The sequence below is a fragment of the Pseudorasbora parva genome, chromosome 20 (genome assembly GCF_024679245.1).
Source record: "Pseudorasbora parva isolate DD20220531a chromosome 20, ASM2467924v1, whole genome shotgun sequence".
Classification (NCBI taxonomy): Eukaryota; Metazoa; Chordata; class Actinopteri; order Cypriniformes; family Gobionidae; genus Pseudorasbora; species Pseudorasbora parva.
In genome coordinates, this window is record NC_090191.1 from 20,637,624 (window position 1) to 20,655,527 (window position 17,904).

At 38.2% G+C, this 17,904-nt stretch overlaps 1 protein-coding gene across 3 annotated transcripts in view; it reads right to left on the reverse strand.

The window, feature by feature from the left end:
- The window catches only part of iqsec3a (IQ motif and Sec7 domain ArfGEF 3a), a 177,139-nt gene that overhangs the window by 88,535 nt on the left and 70,700 nt on the right, over positions 1-17,904 (reverse strand). For all 3 annotated transcript variants that reach the window (XM_067428474.1, XM_067428473.1, XM_067428475.1), the window contains exon 3: positions 5,856-6,327. In XM_067428474.1, coding sequence (XP_067284575.1) covers positions 5,856-6,327 — 472 coding nt within the window. The remainder of the gene's footprint in view (positions 1-5,855; positions 6,328-17,904) is intronic.

Below are 17,904 nucleotides of genomic sequence, written 5' to 3' on the forward strand. Positions count from 1 at the left end.
TATTAGTTGAATCTGATTGATAGCCATTTATTAGGGTAACGTTTTCTTCTCCACGCTTCAGGATGTCAGCTTTCAGAAGCTCTCGTGCTGTAGCTGCGCGCTCGTCATTCTTTAGCTCCGCCCACAGGATACGCCTCCAGCTGCTCGTTTTTTTTCCGGAAAGACTCGGTACAGCCTATATTTCTTTTATAAATATAATAAAACTAAAGACGTTTCGGAAATATGAAGGATGAAATACTACTCTATAGGTACTCAAGATTGACATGAGATTGACTGAAACTGAGTGCCCCCCCCCCCCCCTTAATATTTGTTAACGCTGTATTGTGAATGAGACATTCTACTGACTATAAGTAATTTAGCAAGTATGTCAACTAATTGTACTAACCCTAACCTTAACACTCTATTAATAATCTAATGAGAGTTAGTTTATGTTTAGTTGCAAATTAATGAGAGTTAACTGACATAGTAGTTGCAATGCAAAGAATGTCTAAAGTGTAAATGCTACTCATGTTTTGTCAATGTTAAGATTATCTTTAATATGCCAATTGAAATACTGCAGGCTTTCTCCATGTATTTATCACTTCATTAAAGCTACACTGTGTAACATTTTTTTAGTTTATTCTTTGCTAAAAAACACTTAGTTCTTTCAAAAATATGTGCTCATTAATGTATATTTACTTCTTTTAAGTAATAAAATTTTCTCGTAAGTTTATAATATGCCATTGAAAATACATACGGGTGAGGGGTTCGAATGCCGGTTGCCATGTTGCCCCTCCATCTTGAAAGTACAGTAGCCAAAGAGGGACATACCCATAAATTCAAGCTTCGCCTTTCGGGATTTAACACTCGATGGCACTCATGGATGAGGTCGATCTGGAAGCCATGTTAATCTTGGACTAAATCGGCCACCGTAGGCGTTAAAACGAAATCGGAATTGAGAAGAACAGAAACTAATATTCACTGGATGGTCATATATCTTTACATCGCTAGATGGGGGAAAATATCACACAGCAGAGCTTTAAAATTAAGTAAATCAAAACGATAAATGTTTATGCCATCATGCATTTATGAGCTTACGGAAGGAATCTCTTAAAGGAGAACAAAAAATGATAAAACTTACAGGCTTCCACCCATCTGTGCATCCTCTATATTTGTGGTCTTGAGTTTTGGAGTTGAACTTTGACAGTTGACGTAGTACGATAACACAAGAGTGCATGATTGTTTAAGAACTCATATTAAGAAACTGTTTTTTCCTTTCTGTTTCCCTTTTTTTGTCACAGTTACTTATTGTTTCACTCAAGACTTCTCACATACAAATTTGTACGAATTTGGCAACTCTTAAAACATGTACAAACTTCCATTAGATCGGCTGGGTTATCCTGTGTATATATAGTCCTCAACTTCAGTTGTTTTTTGTCCATTCGTGTTAGTTGTTTAGTGGTTTGCTTTTTGTTGTTAAAAGTTACTTTTGTGCTTAGATTGTGCCTCAACTCTTCATTCCTGCAACTACTGCTGACACTAGACAAGATAAAGGTGCATTCAGAGTGAGACTGAGAGAGAGAGAGAGAGAGAGAGAGAGAGAGAGAGAGAGAGAGAGAGAGAGAGAGAGAGAGAGAGAGAGAGAGAGAGAGAGAGAGAGAGAGAGAGAGAGAGAGAGAGAGAGAGAGAGATGAGATGCTAGTATTCTCTAGTACTAATCCGCAGTGTCAGACTCTGCACCCTTATCTGCCTTCAGGAGAGATTTCACACCTCTACAGACAGAAGATCAATAGCATAATGCAGACACACCGTACAAGAGAACCATACAAGTAAATGCATATACTCAACTTCTCAAGTGCAGATACTGGCGCACACACACACACACAAACACACGTCTGTACATATCGCTGTGTCTTACGCTGTAGCCACATATCAACACATTGATTTCAGTACATCCACATGCCACTCATTATGACTTATTTATTTTATTTATTCATTTTAATTTATGACTTATCTATCTACTTTACTTATTATCAGCTTACTTTGCTTATAATTATAATCAGCTTACTACCATGATAAAGAACTTTATCACTACAACATCTTCCTTCCCGTTTAAACATACAGCCATTGCATTACCATGGCAACTGGTATACAACTGTAGACGGCTCACTCAACAGACAAAGCCAGCTGTGTCTCTGTTATGTTTTACCTGATATTGAAGCTATGACTTACAATATATAATATAATGATGTGTATCATGCCCAAATTATGACTATACATCAATATCAAGCTGATATATATTAAGTAATGCATCAGGGATATACTCAGAATCAATATTATTTTAACTTTATAACATATAAATAATGTGTGCTATATGTGCTATATGATAGCATGTGATAAACGTTTGACATCATACATTAAAAGAAGACATTAACTGAACTTTAAGGTTACAAATACAACAACTAGCATAAGCATAAGCTAATTTGTGTTGTTTAGATTTTAGAAAGCAGTGGATGCTGTGTGGGTGGTGCTAACAAATTTAATATTGGATATCGATATGTTCTGGCACAGTGTATACATTTTCAGGTAGGCTAAAGTGTTCAAGTCCAAGTCATTGATTTGCTTCTGTTAGCTGGGTATGTTGTCACACTGCATGGGTTAACTTTGCCATTAAACAACCTTCGGAAAATCAAATTAAATGTGTGTTTCCTACAATTAATAGTAAAAAAAAAAAAAAAAAAAAAAACTTTTGACAAATTGCTTGAATAAAAACAATTTCAACCTGGGATTTTTGGATGGATGGATGGATGGATGGATGGATGGATGGATGGATGGATGGATGGATGGATGGATGGATGGATGGATGGATGGATGGATTGATGGATGGATAGATGGATGATAAATAAATAAATAAATAAATAAATAAATAAATAAATAAATAAATAAATAGCAAAAATGAATGAATGATAAATACAATTGAATATATATATATATATATATATATATATATATATATATATATATATATATATATATATATATATATATATATATATATATATATATATATATATATATATATATATATTTATATATTTAATTAAAAAAAAAAAAAAAAAAAAACAATATATATATATATATATATATATATATATATATATATATATATATATATATATATATATATATATTATTTATTTATTTATTTTTTTAAATTAAAATCTACTTTGACTGAATGTAATAAAACTGTGGTTTTAGCATATTTTACAGCTATTCTAAAAATGCATGTTTGTAAGATTAGAAATTATACTATATTTAAAATTATTTTACTTGGTGTTTCAGCATACAAAACCACTCAAAACTTCATAATAATTGGACTTCTGCCTCAAAACCTTAGCAATACTGAGATATAGCGATATGTAATCATGTTTATTTTTATGCTAAATGATCTGCAACGTTACCCTTTAGGAATTTTTTTTAAATTTAAATATGATTTGATTTTGTACTGAACAGTTAAAGCAGAATGAATCACTGGCAGTCATTTTATAATTCTATTAGACAATTCTCAGCAAAAACAATGGGGGGCGGGGAATGCAATTCGCAATATGAACACTCAGCAAGAAAATGACAACAAATGAGAGATGAGGGTTTTTAAGGGCACCGCTGTGTTACCATGACAACACAACACCTCATCCTCTCCTCCCATCCATCTCCCTTGCTGTCGCTTTTGCCCTCTCTATCTCTGTCATCTCAATCTACTTCTCTCCCCTGTGCCTTTCCCATGAACCTCTGATAGTCCCTGAATGATGCTGCCTTGGTGTTTTCTGTTCAGTCTTTAAAGTACTGTAAAGAAACATGTCTGAGCTCTGATTTAGCCACAGTATAGGTATAACTCTGTTCCAAGACATAGTGAGCTGACATGCTGTCTACATATGCTTTCTCCTAACCATCCTGGAACTTCACACGGGTCTAATTTGGAACATTCTACATAGGCAGCAATTTTCGCAAACTATTAAAACATTTTTTTGCTTACGCAATCACACAGAAGACTCAACTCACAATAGATTCCAATCAAGTTTGACATCAGCGTGTTGCTAAGCTAACAACATGATACTCTAATAAGCATAAAAATAAAGAGGGGGGAAATGTGAGTATTTAATTATATCACATTATTATAAACATTTTGATTACCAATTTAAATCCATTTGTAATAAAAATGTTACTCGACTCATCCACCATCTTGGGATGGATTGTTCAGTTAGCTTGTTGCGATGGATTTTGTCATTAAGCCAAATGAAGTTATCATTCACTGCCTGGCCAAAAAAAGCAAAAACAAAAACAAAGTAGCTGTTTGATTTAAATAGACAAATGCTTAAGAGTCTATGATTAGATCATAATTGCAGTGATTATTGTGTTTTTAGCATGTTATAAAGCATATTAGTTCTTTTAACCCTAATTGATGGAGTGTGTAGCTTTCCGTTTTTAAAACAACTATGTAGGAAGACACATAATGGCCATATTCCAGGAGGACGATGTCAAGTTTCATCAGGCTCAAATAGTGAACGAATAGTTGAAAGGGAGCATGAATAATCATTTCCACACATGAATTGGCACCAGACCTTAAATTAATTTAAAGTCATATATGCTGTGATGTTATGATTGCATTCATTTTGATCTTGTATTGACAATGCAAGAGTCCAGCACTCAATAAAGTCTACTCCAGCACATCCCAAAGACTTCAAATGATTTTAGGGTCTGGATAATTCATGTGTGAAAATGATTATTCACTCTCCCTTCCAACCATGCTTTCACTATATGAGCCTGATGAATCTTGACATTGCCATCCTGGAATATGGCCATGATGTGTCTTCCTACATGTTTTTTTTTTAAGAAATGAAAAGCTACACACATCAATTAGGGTCAGAAGAACTGTTGTTCAACACAGAACATGCTAGAAACAAAATAGTCACTGCAATAATGATCCAGTCATAGACTCCTAAGCATTTGCCTATTAAAATCTTGAACTTTGCTTGTTATATTTCGCAGGGCAGTGCAATGCAATATAATATAATCATGGTGTTGCATTTTGTGCGCACCTATGATTTCTTAAAATGTTGATTATGTAGGCTGGGTTCACTGGGTTTTGGAACAGAACTGGAGATGTTGCCTCTTCTCTCTCCTCAAACAATAAAATAAGAATGACATGTAGGCAAGGAAACAGTGAGTTTTGCAGAAAGTCCCACACAATTGTCTAACTTGCTTTGATAAAATATTGTTAGCTAATTTGAAGGGTATAGAGCCATTTACAAAGAATGTGTTCTTGCATTCCATCTGTGCTTTTTTTCATTATTGACTTATGTAAACATACTAGATGTACGTGTTTGATAATTAGTGTAGAGCTTCTAAATAGCTGTCAAATTAAAATTATTTTAAATAATTAATAGTTGTAATATCCTTTAATGTTTTGGATTATTTAAAAAGTTTATGGTAGTTAGTGTGGCTATATACTCACCTTCAGTTCAATTTCGTTAAGCAGTTTTTAATGTAAGAACACATCTTGAGTGAATGGCCTCCGATACTTTTTAGTTCCGTTTAACACATTTTTCCATACTTCCTCATAATTCATTGAAGATTCCATGTGGGCTTTGAGATAAGTTAGAAAGCTGATGGAGATAGTAATGGATGTGTATGAGATGAGAATGAATGATCAACCTGTAAACATCCATCTTTCCAGCACCCTGTACCAACTTCAACACACTCCAACACACTCAGCCACTAAAAGCAACCATCGGACGCACCGCAACCAATCCCCAAGAGCCAGAAGCATACATTCACACGTCCTCAAGACCGCAATCCCACAGTGCCTTGCTCCCTACCTGCTTGTTTTTGAGGTCGAGCGAGAGTTCATAGTCGGAGGTGGTGGAGTGGCTGCATGCTCCATTCCTCTGTACTCTGATTGGTGAAGCAGTGTGATGTAAGCTTGGTCTCCTTCCTGTGCCTCCCGTACTTGCTGCCTCCTTCTCCTGCTCCTCTGTCTCCTTTTTCGGCTCCTCCTGTATTGGTTGTTGCAGTTGCACTGGGGGTTTTTCTTCCTCTTGCTCTATCTCCTGTGCCCTCACCTCTTCCTTCTCCACTTCTGCACTCCCTCTCTCTTGTGGTTCACCTCCATCTTGATCCCCATCTCCCCCTCCTGCATCGACAGATGTCACAGTGCTCACTGCAACCTGAGGTGCCACCTCCACCTCCACCTCCACCTCGGGCTGGGAGGCACTGGTGGTGGTCACCTCGGGTGATGGCGATGCGGCAGGTGATGGTGTTGCAATGGGAGAAGGGGAGGGTGGCTCTTCACTGCGGAAAGGAGGAGAAAACGAAGAGTCAGCCTGCAGCCCAGGCACCATTTGACCTTGTCCTCCAGCTCAGGGGGCGTGGCCTGTATGGGTCAATGTCAATCTCTCCCTCCCTTTTCTCTCATCAACTGTGCCCTTCGGGGCAAAGAGAAAGAGATGAAGCGATTGTCTTGGGGTTGTAGCCCCTACTGTCCATTCCAGGATGGACTCGAGAGTTACCAGACAACCAGAGGGGGAGGATGGGACACACAGTGACTTTGCAACACCCAACATGACACACACAGACATGACAGACACAGTCATGCAGCTATCAGTGTGGTACATTTATCGCCCTTATGTGGTGTTGTTCTGTGACCTGTTGTAGCTACACAATTTTTCAGGCTAACTCGGTGGTATCCCACAAATCTTCAGGACCCCCATGAGGTGAATCCCCACCCACAAACTAGTGTCAATCTAGTGTAAACTTTACAATAACAATTAGAAGCTTTTGAGCCCTCTTAATGGTCCTGTCAGAGAAAGTCATCTGACTACAGATGTTTGGAAACTCAGCATGACACCTCATAATAGTTGCATTTGCCTTTCTAGCATATGTGATCCGTCACGGAAACCAGGGACACAAGTCGGCAACTCTACTATTGAGAAAAATGAGAAAGAAGAGTTTTTTTTTTTTTCAAATGATGTGATTTTCGCTTTTTTTGCAGAATCTGTTAGTTGAAGTCACGAAGAAGCCTCTACGTATTTGAGATGGCATTAATTGTATATTTAAAAGCGTATATTTTGAGGTTGAAATCGCCTTGTTTTGTCTGTGTATTTCCATACTAGCCTTTGTTATTGCCCCGCCTTCCCGGTGCGTCTGTCGTTACTAGCAACCATGCAGCTTTACAGGGGGTATGGCTTATCTAAATGAGATGTAAATGAGCCCTATTGTCACTCCCAGCAGGTGAGAACAGGTGAGAACTGCAAAACTTTAGAGGCTCTTTTCTCTCGTTTACACTTTTCTAAAGGCATACATTCAGATGGACACAACTTATCAGATTTCCATGTGTTACTCATCGTTGGAAAGCTTGGAGACTACGCTTTCAGAATCTGTGAATAACTCAAAATGCTCCAGAACCGACTAGTGTCCCTACTTTCCGTGACTGGTCACATATCTAAAAATATGCCAAGAAAGCTTTCAAATTATTAGGCTCCATGTTATTATAGATACTGTAAATGCATTAAAAAGACTAAGTGAACTTTTTTTGCAGTGTCACGCCAGGTAAGATAGATAATTTTACCAGAATTTAATGGGCTCATTCTTCCATGAAGGGCTGTGAGGTTGTCACGTACTTCAGTAGGCTACCCGAAGCTCTGGAGTTAAGTCTCTACAAGCCTTTTGGTTGAATCTATGGGGCTGTTTATGATAGACAGGGCTTTTATTTTGCTTTTGAAGTGGGACTGTGCATCTCTAGCCTTTAATCACCCTCTCTGTTAACTCCCCTCTTTCTAAATGTCACATTAGATCACTCTATCTCCATTTATATCCACCCCTGTTTTTCTATCTGGGTTCTACCCTTTCAGTCCCTTGCGCCCTCTTCCCACTCACATGGTTCGTTCTTTTAGCATGGGCAAGTGTGACTGCGTATTTGTGGTGTGTGAAGCACTGAGAGGCATTAGGGGCACTCAGGGACCGTATGCATTTGTCTAAGCACAGTCTAATATCACAGAGTGCTAGTGGTCCAGGACAGGTCACAGTCAGAGTTCTGCACAAAGACACGCTTTTAAAAAGCTCTGCTGGCATCAATGTATGCATGAAGCAGCAAAACTCAATTATCTTCCCATCCATGACATGGCAATTGGGGCTGCTGATTGTAAATGGATTTGGATTTGATGTTTCATAGGCAATACCTTCTTAAAGTAAAGCAAGCAAGGATGACACAGAGATTTGAGGGAGGAGGATATATGTCCCCATAGTTTGGAAGGAAGCGAACTGAAAATAATTTAATGAGAATAAGTGGACAAAGAAAATAGCAATATCTCCAAAACCTAGCGAGATGAATACCTAGACAACATTTTAAGGCATCATGAACCCGCTCCTAACATGAAGGCCAAAAGGTAGGATCTTCTAAGATACTTTTGTTTGGCCAAATTGGATGCAACTGGATGCATGAGAGGTCAATCTCAGAATGCATTGGAATGAAAAGGGGGGAAAGTAATGCAAGTTGCCAGAAGCATTTTAAATTTGAAATCTACTTACCCTTTGACATTTGATACCAAGCAAATATAAAACTAACCAAAACCTATTTTAACCGATATTTGTAGGCAGCATGCATTTTTAAGCTTATTTGAGTTTTTATTAGATTAAAGATGCTTGCTTGTCTCAATGCCTGTGCTTCAAATCACTCCTTATTTGAAGAACAAGCATGGGAGACATGCTAGCATCTTGACAATTTGTTTGACGCTGAGAGATGTTGCCAAGTAGAGTGTTTGAAAACTTATGAGATTCCATTGTGGTTAGGATGCTGACTTCAAAGGTAGCTGCCTATGTAGGCGGTGCTGTAGATACCAAGGCAGTTCAATAGGTTTTAGAGTAGAGATGGGTTTCTCCAGAAAAACAGAATGGAGTATTCACTGTTTCAAAATATGATATATTTTCTTGCTAGTCTGGTGGACACTCTTGATATATTTAATATAAGGAAATCCAAACTAAAACCTCCCTTTCACTAATAAACCAACATATAGGGGTTTAAAAGCTTCTATCTAGGAATCAACCTAGAAATACTGGGAAAATAAGACTCACAAGACATATGTTGGAAATGGTTTGTGGAGTATAGCCCCTGTATCTTATTTCAACATGCGTTTGTGGCATCGCTGGCAGGACTGAAAGGGGCGATAAAGATCAACTCCTTCCAGAAATGGCTAAGGCGATAAGACAGGAGTCACTGAGCACAAAATCAGAACATTACAGGCAGCGTATGCAGTGTGGCACACACACACAGGATATCCCCAAGGGGGGAAAGGATTGTAGGAATAAAAGTGAAAAGCAGAGAGCTTGTTCAGGGGGAAAATACTGCTAATCCATTCATCCTCTGAATACAAGAAAAGACCACTTGTTCAGGCTCAGCAATGGATAATTCTTCATATAAGTTACATATTAAAAGATGTAGGCTTATAACACAGACAGGACAAATGTTCCTCCATTTTTTTTAATTATAAAAAGATAGACAACATCCAGGGCCGACAATGGCAGATTGGTTGCCCTTTGTGAAAAATCTGTGGTCCATCCTCTTTAAGATCCCGTGTAAAACCGTGTAAAAATCGCTGGATGAACATGCCTCTTGCCCACATAATGATTTGGGATTAATGTGATTTTAATGCCGGGGGGATACTCATTGCTACAGAAATACAAAAGTGAACAACACATTTTGTGTATGTGTCACTTCTCAAGAACGTATTTAGGACAAAAAAAATCTTAGACTGACATGGAGGAAAACATCAATTATTTTAGAAAAAACAAAACAACGCGTTTTTGAAGTTGGTAGCCAACAGATTTTTTAAAAATTTTTATTTATTTAATTTTCACAAAAGTTTCATGGCCCTGATGAAATGAATTGTATTTTGCTGAATGAATATCTGAACATGCAATATATAATAAGAAATAACTGACACTCTCTATTCCATTTTGGTTATTCTATGGTCACATAACAACATCACAAAGGGGAAATTTGGGATGTTAACAGAATGTTCCCACATGGTCCTCTATTGGTCATATAATAATGCTCCTGAACCCTTTAAAGAAAGCCATATCAAGACCATCTTGGAACATTCTAAAAATGTTACAAGGTGGTGTCCTTGACATCAGCAGAGATGTTCTAAGAACGTTCTGGGCACATACAATTTTTGCTATTGCTTGTTTCTGCTTTTTCTTTACATTTGCTTTGATCTAGAGATTTAGTCATTTAGTACTCTTTCAGAAGATACCCCTACCATATAGTCAATGGTGAGGTGTAATAATACAATCTGTCAATGGCGGGAAAGAGTTAAGAAAATTATAGGTTCATTTAATGCCATTTGTGAACTGTGTAAAAGCTGAACTATGTAGTTTTCTATCTTATTCAAGGTTAATTTGCAGAGACTATAAGTACACAATTTGTGCATTGAGTTCATTGAGATACACATTCTGGCATTTTCAAGACATTATTCTGTTTGATTGAGCATCCCAACCAGCCAAACACACTAATATTATCTCAATGTATGGCATAAGTTTGGGGCAGGGCTACATGTTTGTCTAACCAATGAATTCTGTTTGGTTCCACTAGAGGTACAGAAATACGCGTAGGGTGTGGTGTGTTCACACTTGTACGTTTGATTATCTTAGTTCTGATTGGTTCCGACCAAAAAAGAAAACAATACTTTTAGTCCAGGCTCGGTTAGCATTCACACTGTCATTTTTACAGAGGTGGAAGGTAACGAATTACATTTAATCGCGTTACTGTAATTGAGCAGTTTTTCTGTGTACTTCTACTTTTTAAAGTAGTTTTAAAAATCTGTAATTTTACTTAAGTACATTTTGATTGAAGTATTGTACTTCGCTACATTTTAAACCACATCCGTTACTGAGTAAAAAGAAATCATTAATGCAAAGGGGGGAGGAAAAAAAAACGCGATCCGGAAATGAATATATTAGATAGAGGGTGCAGGGCGCGGGAGAGAACAAGCGCGCAAATATCAGATGGAGACGAACAAGACAGACGTCATTGACGCAGACCCAGGTGAAAGCAAAACGCCATCGTTAACCTCTGACTAGTATGGAAATACTTTGAATATAGAAAAAAATAACGGGGTGTTGTCCTGGACTATATCAAATTTGCAAAAAATATGGATGCAAATGAAGAAACACATACAATTTTTTTTTTTTTTTACTAAGGAGTGAAAACAGTGCCATGAAATTCAGTTCCTGTACCAAACTCTAATGAGCAATGTAGCTCCTATGACAAGAAAAACTAGGTGGGCTATGCTTGAGCATTCTGTACTTTTTAGGGTCACATCTTGTGGCACCATGTCCTGTTTCTGATTCGTTTTGATGTATTGCGTTGAAATTTGCAGTTTAACTGCACCAGAGTTCGTTTTGGAATTGGACCGAGACTTTTTAGAGGTCTGCTTAGCGCTCACTAGGGTTTGGATGGCAACATCCTCACTTATTCAGGTGAACAGCACTAATAGACAATCGCACCAGCGTTAGCTTTAATCGAACCAAACCTGCCAAATGTGAACACACACTTAATGATTAAAGAGAAACTGTGCTCCATATTTCACGATTCGCAGGCACTTAGAGTCAATCCAGCGGACCGAAGAAGAATTATGTAAGTTGAATCCATTCTATTTGAAAGTTCCAAAGAAGTGGAAGCTGTGAATAATAGATGTTGAAATAAAGCTTCCTCTCAGCAGGTGGCACAGCTAGGGAACGAAAATAGACAAAGCTAAAAAAAAAAAAAAAAAAAAAAAATTGAGTGCATTGTCTGATAAAATTTTTTTTATTTTCATTCTTTACTTTTATATGGTTTGTGTGTGTGTGTGTGTGTGTGTGTGTGTGTGTGTGTGTGTGTGTGTGTGTGTGTGTGTGTGTGTGTGTGTGTGTGTGTTTTCTTGACAGTTTTATGTTTGCAACTTGTAAACAGAACAGCCTGAGCAACTGGTTAATAATTTTTCTTTTTGCTTTATTTTTTTTTTCATTGAATGTAGCCACGCTGTTCTCTTTAGGACAGACTGAGAGCAAACAAAATGAAGGGGTGAGAGGATGTAAAAGCAGGTAAACAGAGGCAAGGAGTCACGGGGCTGCTGGGACAGCAAACACAAAGTGCGTAAACTACACAACACATAAACACACATCCCGAGAGCATAAAGTAAGGCTGGTGCCAAACATCCACGAGAACAAATACAATGCTATATAGACAATGTTTATGTGAGTTTGTGTCTACAATGGCAGTAAAAGCATGTATAGTAAAAGCAAGTACTGTCTATTTATATTTATAAAACTTTTAGTTCTGGTCCTTGCTTCTGATTGGCTGAGTATAAGTATTCAAATAATAATAATGGGTACAATATTAATGCGTATTATAATGTGACTGATTAAAAAATATGTGAAACTTTCAAGTTTAAATGGCACCATTTTCTGAAAATAACAGCATAGTAGATTAACTCTGAGGCACAAACTGAATTTTAAAACTGTGAAAGCACCCAGAATTTTCTCTGTTTGCTCGGTACACAGCGGAGGCTGTAGCAGCGACTCATTGTGCACACTGCACCAACTACAGCTGGCTTTACTACTGCGACACAGTGCAGGCATTAGTGAGCATGTGGGGGATGAATCCGCGCTCCTGTAATTCTGAGGGGTGAGCGTGTGTTTTGCTTGTGTGTGTGTTTCTGAGCGTATGCGACTCCCTGCTGCTCCTGCCCCCGCACTGTCACAGAATCTGCCTGCGGAGAGAAAGAGCCCCTATCCACCCACAATATGTATGACTCCAACTACATCTGCACTCTTGGCAGCCTTTAAAAAAACAATATTATTATGAGACTTGGGGTGTTGGGAGGGATTTTTATTACCCTAAATAGGCACCAACTCATCAAGTGTGTAATTCCTCACAAATCCACACAAAAGTGTTAAGGTGTAATTTTGTCAATTTGACAATTTGTAACATGTTCATTACACATTTATGAACCTGCACTTCCTGCACTAACTAAAAACAGTTATTGACCCCATATGTTTCCGGAAATATTGCAATTTGTGGCACATGGCCTTAGGCCCCGGATTCCCAGAGGCCCCACATTCTTTTGGGGTAGCAGTAGTTTATGTCATTAATCTGGAGCAGGATCATAATTAAAGGAGTAAAAGTAGAAATGATTTTTGAGGGCGCTATCTCTATATATCTCTCTCTATATATATTTTAGGTGAACTCTACATTTAAGGTTATTGTTGCAATTGTCAGCTATCATTTTCGTTGCTGGGGGACGGAAATGTGATTTCAATTTAAACAGCTTTTAAAAATATCCTAAAAACCATATATTTCTGAAAATGTTGCAATTTATGCACAGGGCCTAGGGCCCCGGACTATCTCATACTCAGAAATGAGAGTCCTATCTCTGAGTTATGACCTTCACTTCTGCAAAAGCACATGGTCACATATGATTACATATGAATCAAATAGAAGCACAGATACCTTTTTGTCTCAACAATATGCTTTGGAGAGCATACTCCAGGGTGCTAATAACAATGCATTCCCAACACATTCACTGTTTTTAAAATCACACTTTACAGAGATGTAAATCCTATGAAGCACTAGATAATTGCACAAAGGTTTCATGTTTTCACTTCAAAATCGTGATATGGCCTTGTGTGATTATTAAACTGCAAAATAGAACTCTTGCGGTAAGAAACAATGGACCCACTTTATATTAGGTGGCCTTAACAACGATGTATTAACATTTAAAATAATAATTTGTTACAGGGCACTTAATGTGTACATACAAGGTTTTGCATTGTACTTACATCTTTAAAACGACCTGCATGTAATTACATTTGTAATTGATTTATGTAGTTACATTTATAATTACACTGTTGAACCTTTTCTTACACTTAACCCTACCCTTAAACTTACCCACACCACCACATCTGTCCCTAAATGTACCCTTAAACTTACCCACACCACCACATCTGTCCCTAAATGTACCCTTATACTTACCCATACCACAACACCTGTCCCTAAATTTACCCGTATCCCACCTAAATAGCAGCAAAAGTGTGCGCAATACAATATGAACATAATAAGCACATTGGCCCTCATTTATCAATCTTGCGTAGAAACGGGTGTATATGTTGGTGTAAGATTATGCTTACACTCCTCTCACCGCCTGATTTATGAAACTGTGCGCACCTCTGCAATTCAGGTGTACACAATACTTGCCCTTGTTTAATCCCGCGGCTGAAAACGATCGTCATTAGAATAACACGCCCCTATATATTCAAGTCTCCGCCTCCCGCACGCCCTCATTTTACGCCATGGACACACGGAAGACGGCAAAGAAGCGAAACTTCTCCGACGTGGAGATCGGGCGCGCTCAATCATCTCACTAGTCCACTAGTCAGGGCACTGATTAGGACATAAGTCAATGGGCTGACTCCCTGATCAGTGCCCTGACTACTGAACTAGTGAGATGATTGAGACGCGCGCCATCGAGACCATCACCAGGGAAGTGGAAAAAAAAACGAAATTGTTTTATTTAAGAGTATAAAGAATGGGAATAAAGGCACCCAAAAAAAATAAATAAAAAATATGGACCCAAATTACGAGTACTGTTAATAGTGTGGGGGTTGAGAAGCGCACTCCAGCAGTTTAAATAGCTGTTTGGATGATAAATTACCATCACAATGCATTATTTTACAGCACGTTTTGAAACAATTAGCATTTAATTTCGTATCACGGCATGTATTGGGGTGTACGACAGTGATGATGATGTGATGTGGAGTACCATTCATTCACATTAATAATTACATGACAATTTGTAAGATTCTTCTTCTTCTTCTTCTTCTTCTTCTTCTTCTTCTTCTTCTTCTTCTTCTTCTTCTTCTTATTATTATTATTATTATTATTATTATTCTTAATGACGCTTGTTATTTAGAAGAAGAATGTCGATATTATTTTGTCAGTCTGAATTATTTTAGTCCCAGTCTGTGCGCAGCTGCCGGGCCAGGCGGGCCGGTAAAGCGCACAGGCTCGCGACTGTAGGAATACATACGCCTACAAATCAAACGCTTTGGTAAAGTGTTTACCCAAATTAAACATTGACGTTCATGTTGCACAAAAATAAACACTGAATGTTGTGTTATTGTGGTTTTTAACAGTTGGTCATAATATAGCATATCTTGTCAGTGCGTTTTGTGGTGTTAGGAATTGTTTTTCTGCACATTTTCCCACTAACTCTAAACGTGCGTACACCACCTCCTGAGCTGGCGTAGGATTTGAGCGTGCCGTACGCCAACGTCCATATTGATAAATCTCAAAGTCACTGTGGGTTTGGGTGTACGCAAGGTGTACGCTGGAAATTTGGTGTACGCACTTTTGATAAATAAGGGCCATTGTACTTATGATGTAAGTACATAGTAGTTAAGGCCACCTAATATAGTGGGACATACATAATAGTGCTATTTCATAGTGTGCTGCCATTTATAGTTATATTGAGTTAAAGGCAACCTGACACAATCAAAAACCATTTGGTCGACGGGATACTGTTTACTGCTGTTGGTTCTAATTTTCAAATGTTCAGTTTCTTAGGTAGGCTTTTACTGTTTGTTTGGGATTCTAATTCCCTGTCATTGCTATATTTCTCTGCAAACTTGCATGACCTTGTGCATCTTTCTCAAAGTTAGTCATCCTCATTGATTAACAGCCAACGGTCTTATTCTGGCCAAGAACTGCTAATATGTGAAAGGTATAGTTAAACTATCATTTGATAGGATGCACTCCCACAAGTCTGGGTTTGAATAAGTCCCACCCTAATCAACCTAAAACTGCTGGTACCCTTTGCTAGCACATAAATCCTTATGACCAGTCCACATACTAGAATTTTTTTTTTTTTTTTTGTAGGTTGGTGGGGGTGGGGAAAGGAATATAGATGTCTTTTTAAAAAGTTAACTTTTGACTTGAGAGGCACGTTTTTTTTTTTGTGCGTCATGCGTAAGACGTTAACCTAGAAATATAGACGCACCCTAGCGGGAGCAAATGTCGTCTAGCAACTCTCAATAAACGTTTGAGTCGTAAAAAACAAACTCTGGTCAGGCCAATCACATCGTATATAGAGTTGGTGGGCGGGGCTTAACATAATGACAGCCGAGTTGTGTTTGCGTGCTTCTGGCAAACACAGAAACTGGTGAAGGCCGGTCTTCCAAATCAGCTTTGACCGCAACTGGAAGACTAGGAGTTAAGCTTTCCTCTGAGAAAAGAACAAAGAACGGCACTGAAGTCATTCTTAAAAAGGGAAGATGTGTTCGTAGTTTTGCTGACCGGATACGGCGAAAGTTTAATCTGTCAACTAGCTCCGCTTCACCTTCTTCGTTGCTCTAGTTGGTTGTAGCGCTATCCAATTGTGTGCAGAGGGAGTTTGAAAGACAACCGTTTATCCCGCCCCACAGATTCAGCCCTGTCAATGCTGAGTTTCCAGACCAAACATCTTGATGTGGGTCTGGCTTGTCAGGCTAGCGAGACGTTGCATAAAACTACCTGAGCAGGCCAATCACCCTAAAACTGCTGGTACTGTTGCTACCAAATATTTGTGCTAATTGGGTACACTGCAACAAATGCTTTCCTTACTTAGTATTTTTGTCTTGTTTCTAATCGAATCATCTAAAAAAAAATTCCCAAAACAAGACAATCATTTTTACTTGAATAGTAAATATTTCATAAAACCCTTTCACACTGCGATTCCGGCAAATACACGGATAATGCGACCCGGCATTTGTTCCCGGGCCGCTAAATTTGGTCCATTCACACTGCCAGCGAAATACCGTAATATGTGCGCTTTCACACACAACACGTAACGTCTCGAGGTCTCGACTTGTGTCCAGTTTGCGCACATTTCTGCTTGTTTAATTTTAGTTTCTTTTGTATACGAACACTCTCTGCGTTTAAAACACCGACTGGCTCTTCTGGCACTGCAGGGTTGTATTATTGAAAAAACAAGCTCTAGGAGTCGCACGATAACTACGTACACGTTGCGGCATTAGTTTCGGCTTTTGTCCACACAGCGCTCGTCCCGGGTCGAATACCGCAATATTACTAGGTCCCCGACCTGGGTCGAATTCGGTAATCAATCCCGGGACGTGGTTGCTTTCACACAGAAGGCGACCCGGCGATGTTCCGGGAATATTGCGGGTCCGACGTGCAGTGTGAAAGGGGCTTTAATGTAAGAATTGTTTTGATATTTTAACTAGAAACCAGACAAAAATACCAAGTAAGAAAACCCTTTTTTTGCAGTGTGATGCCTTAAATACAGGACAATTCTGTATTATACGGGATGGTTGGCAGCCCTGTGACAAATGATGTCCACATGATTTGTTTTAGTTCTTGTGACAAAGTCAATTACTATATCAACAACAACAGCAAAAATAGTTGTTATAGGGACAATGGCATATAATAATGTCCATGATTCTATAGTGTGAATGAATTCCAAACTCTCTGGATATTTATGTTTGTTTCAAATGGTTTTGAAAAACTGTTATACTAAGCAGCGGCGTAGCACCAAATTTTGGGCCTTGGGTACAAACCATCTTGCTGGGCCCCCGTACCAAATACCATAGTGACACAAATAGGTGGGGAATTGCATTTTTATCATAAAGAAACTTAAAATGTAAACAAAATAAGCCATTTGTACATACATTTTATACAAATGTTAGTGCATGTAAATGTATGTATAGAAAACTGACTTCTAAGACCAACTAATGAGTGTCACATTATTGAATCAAATTATGTAATCCTGCATAAATCCTTTCAACACTATATTGTGTATCTTTATTGTGACATGGGTAGTGGTGTGAAATCATAAGTGT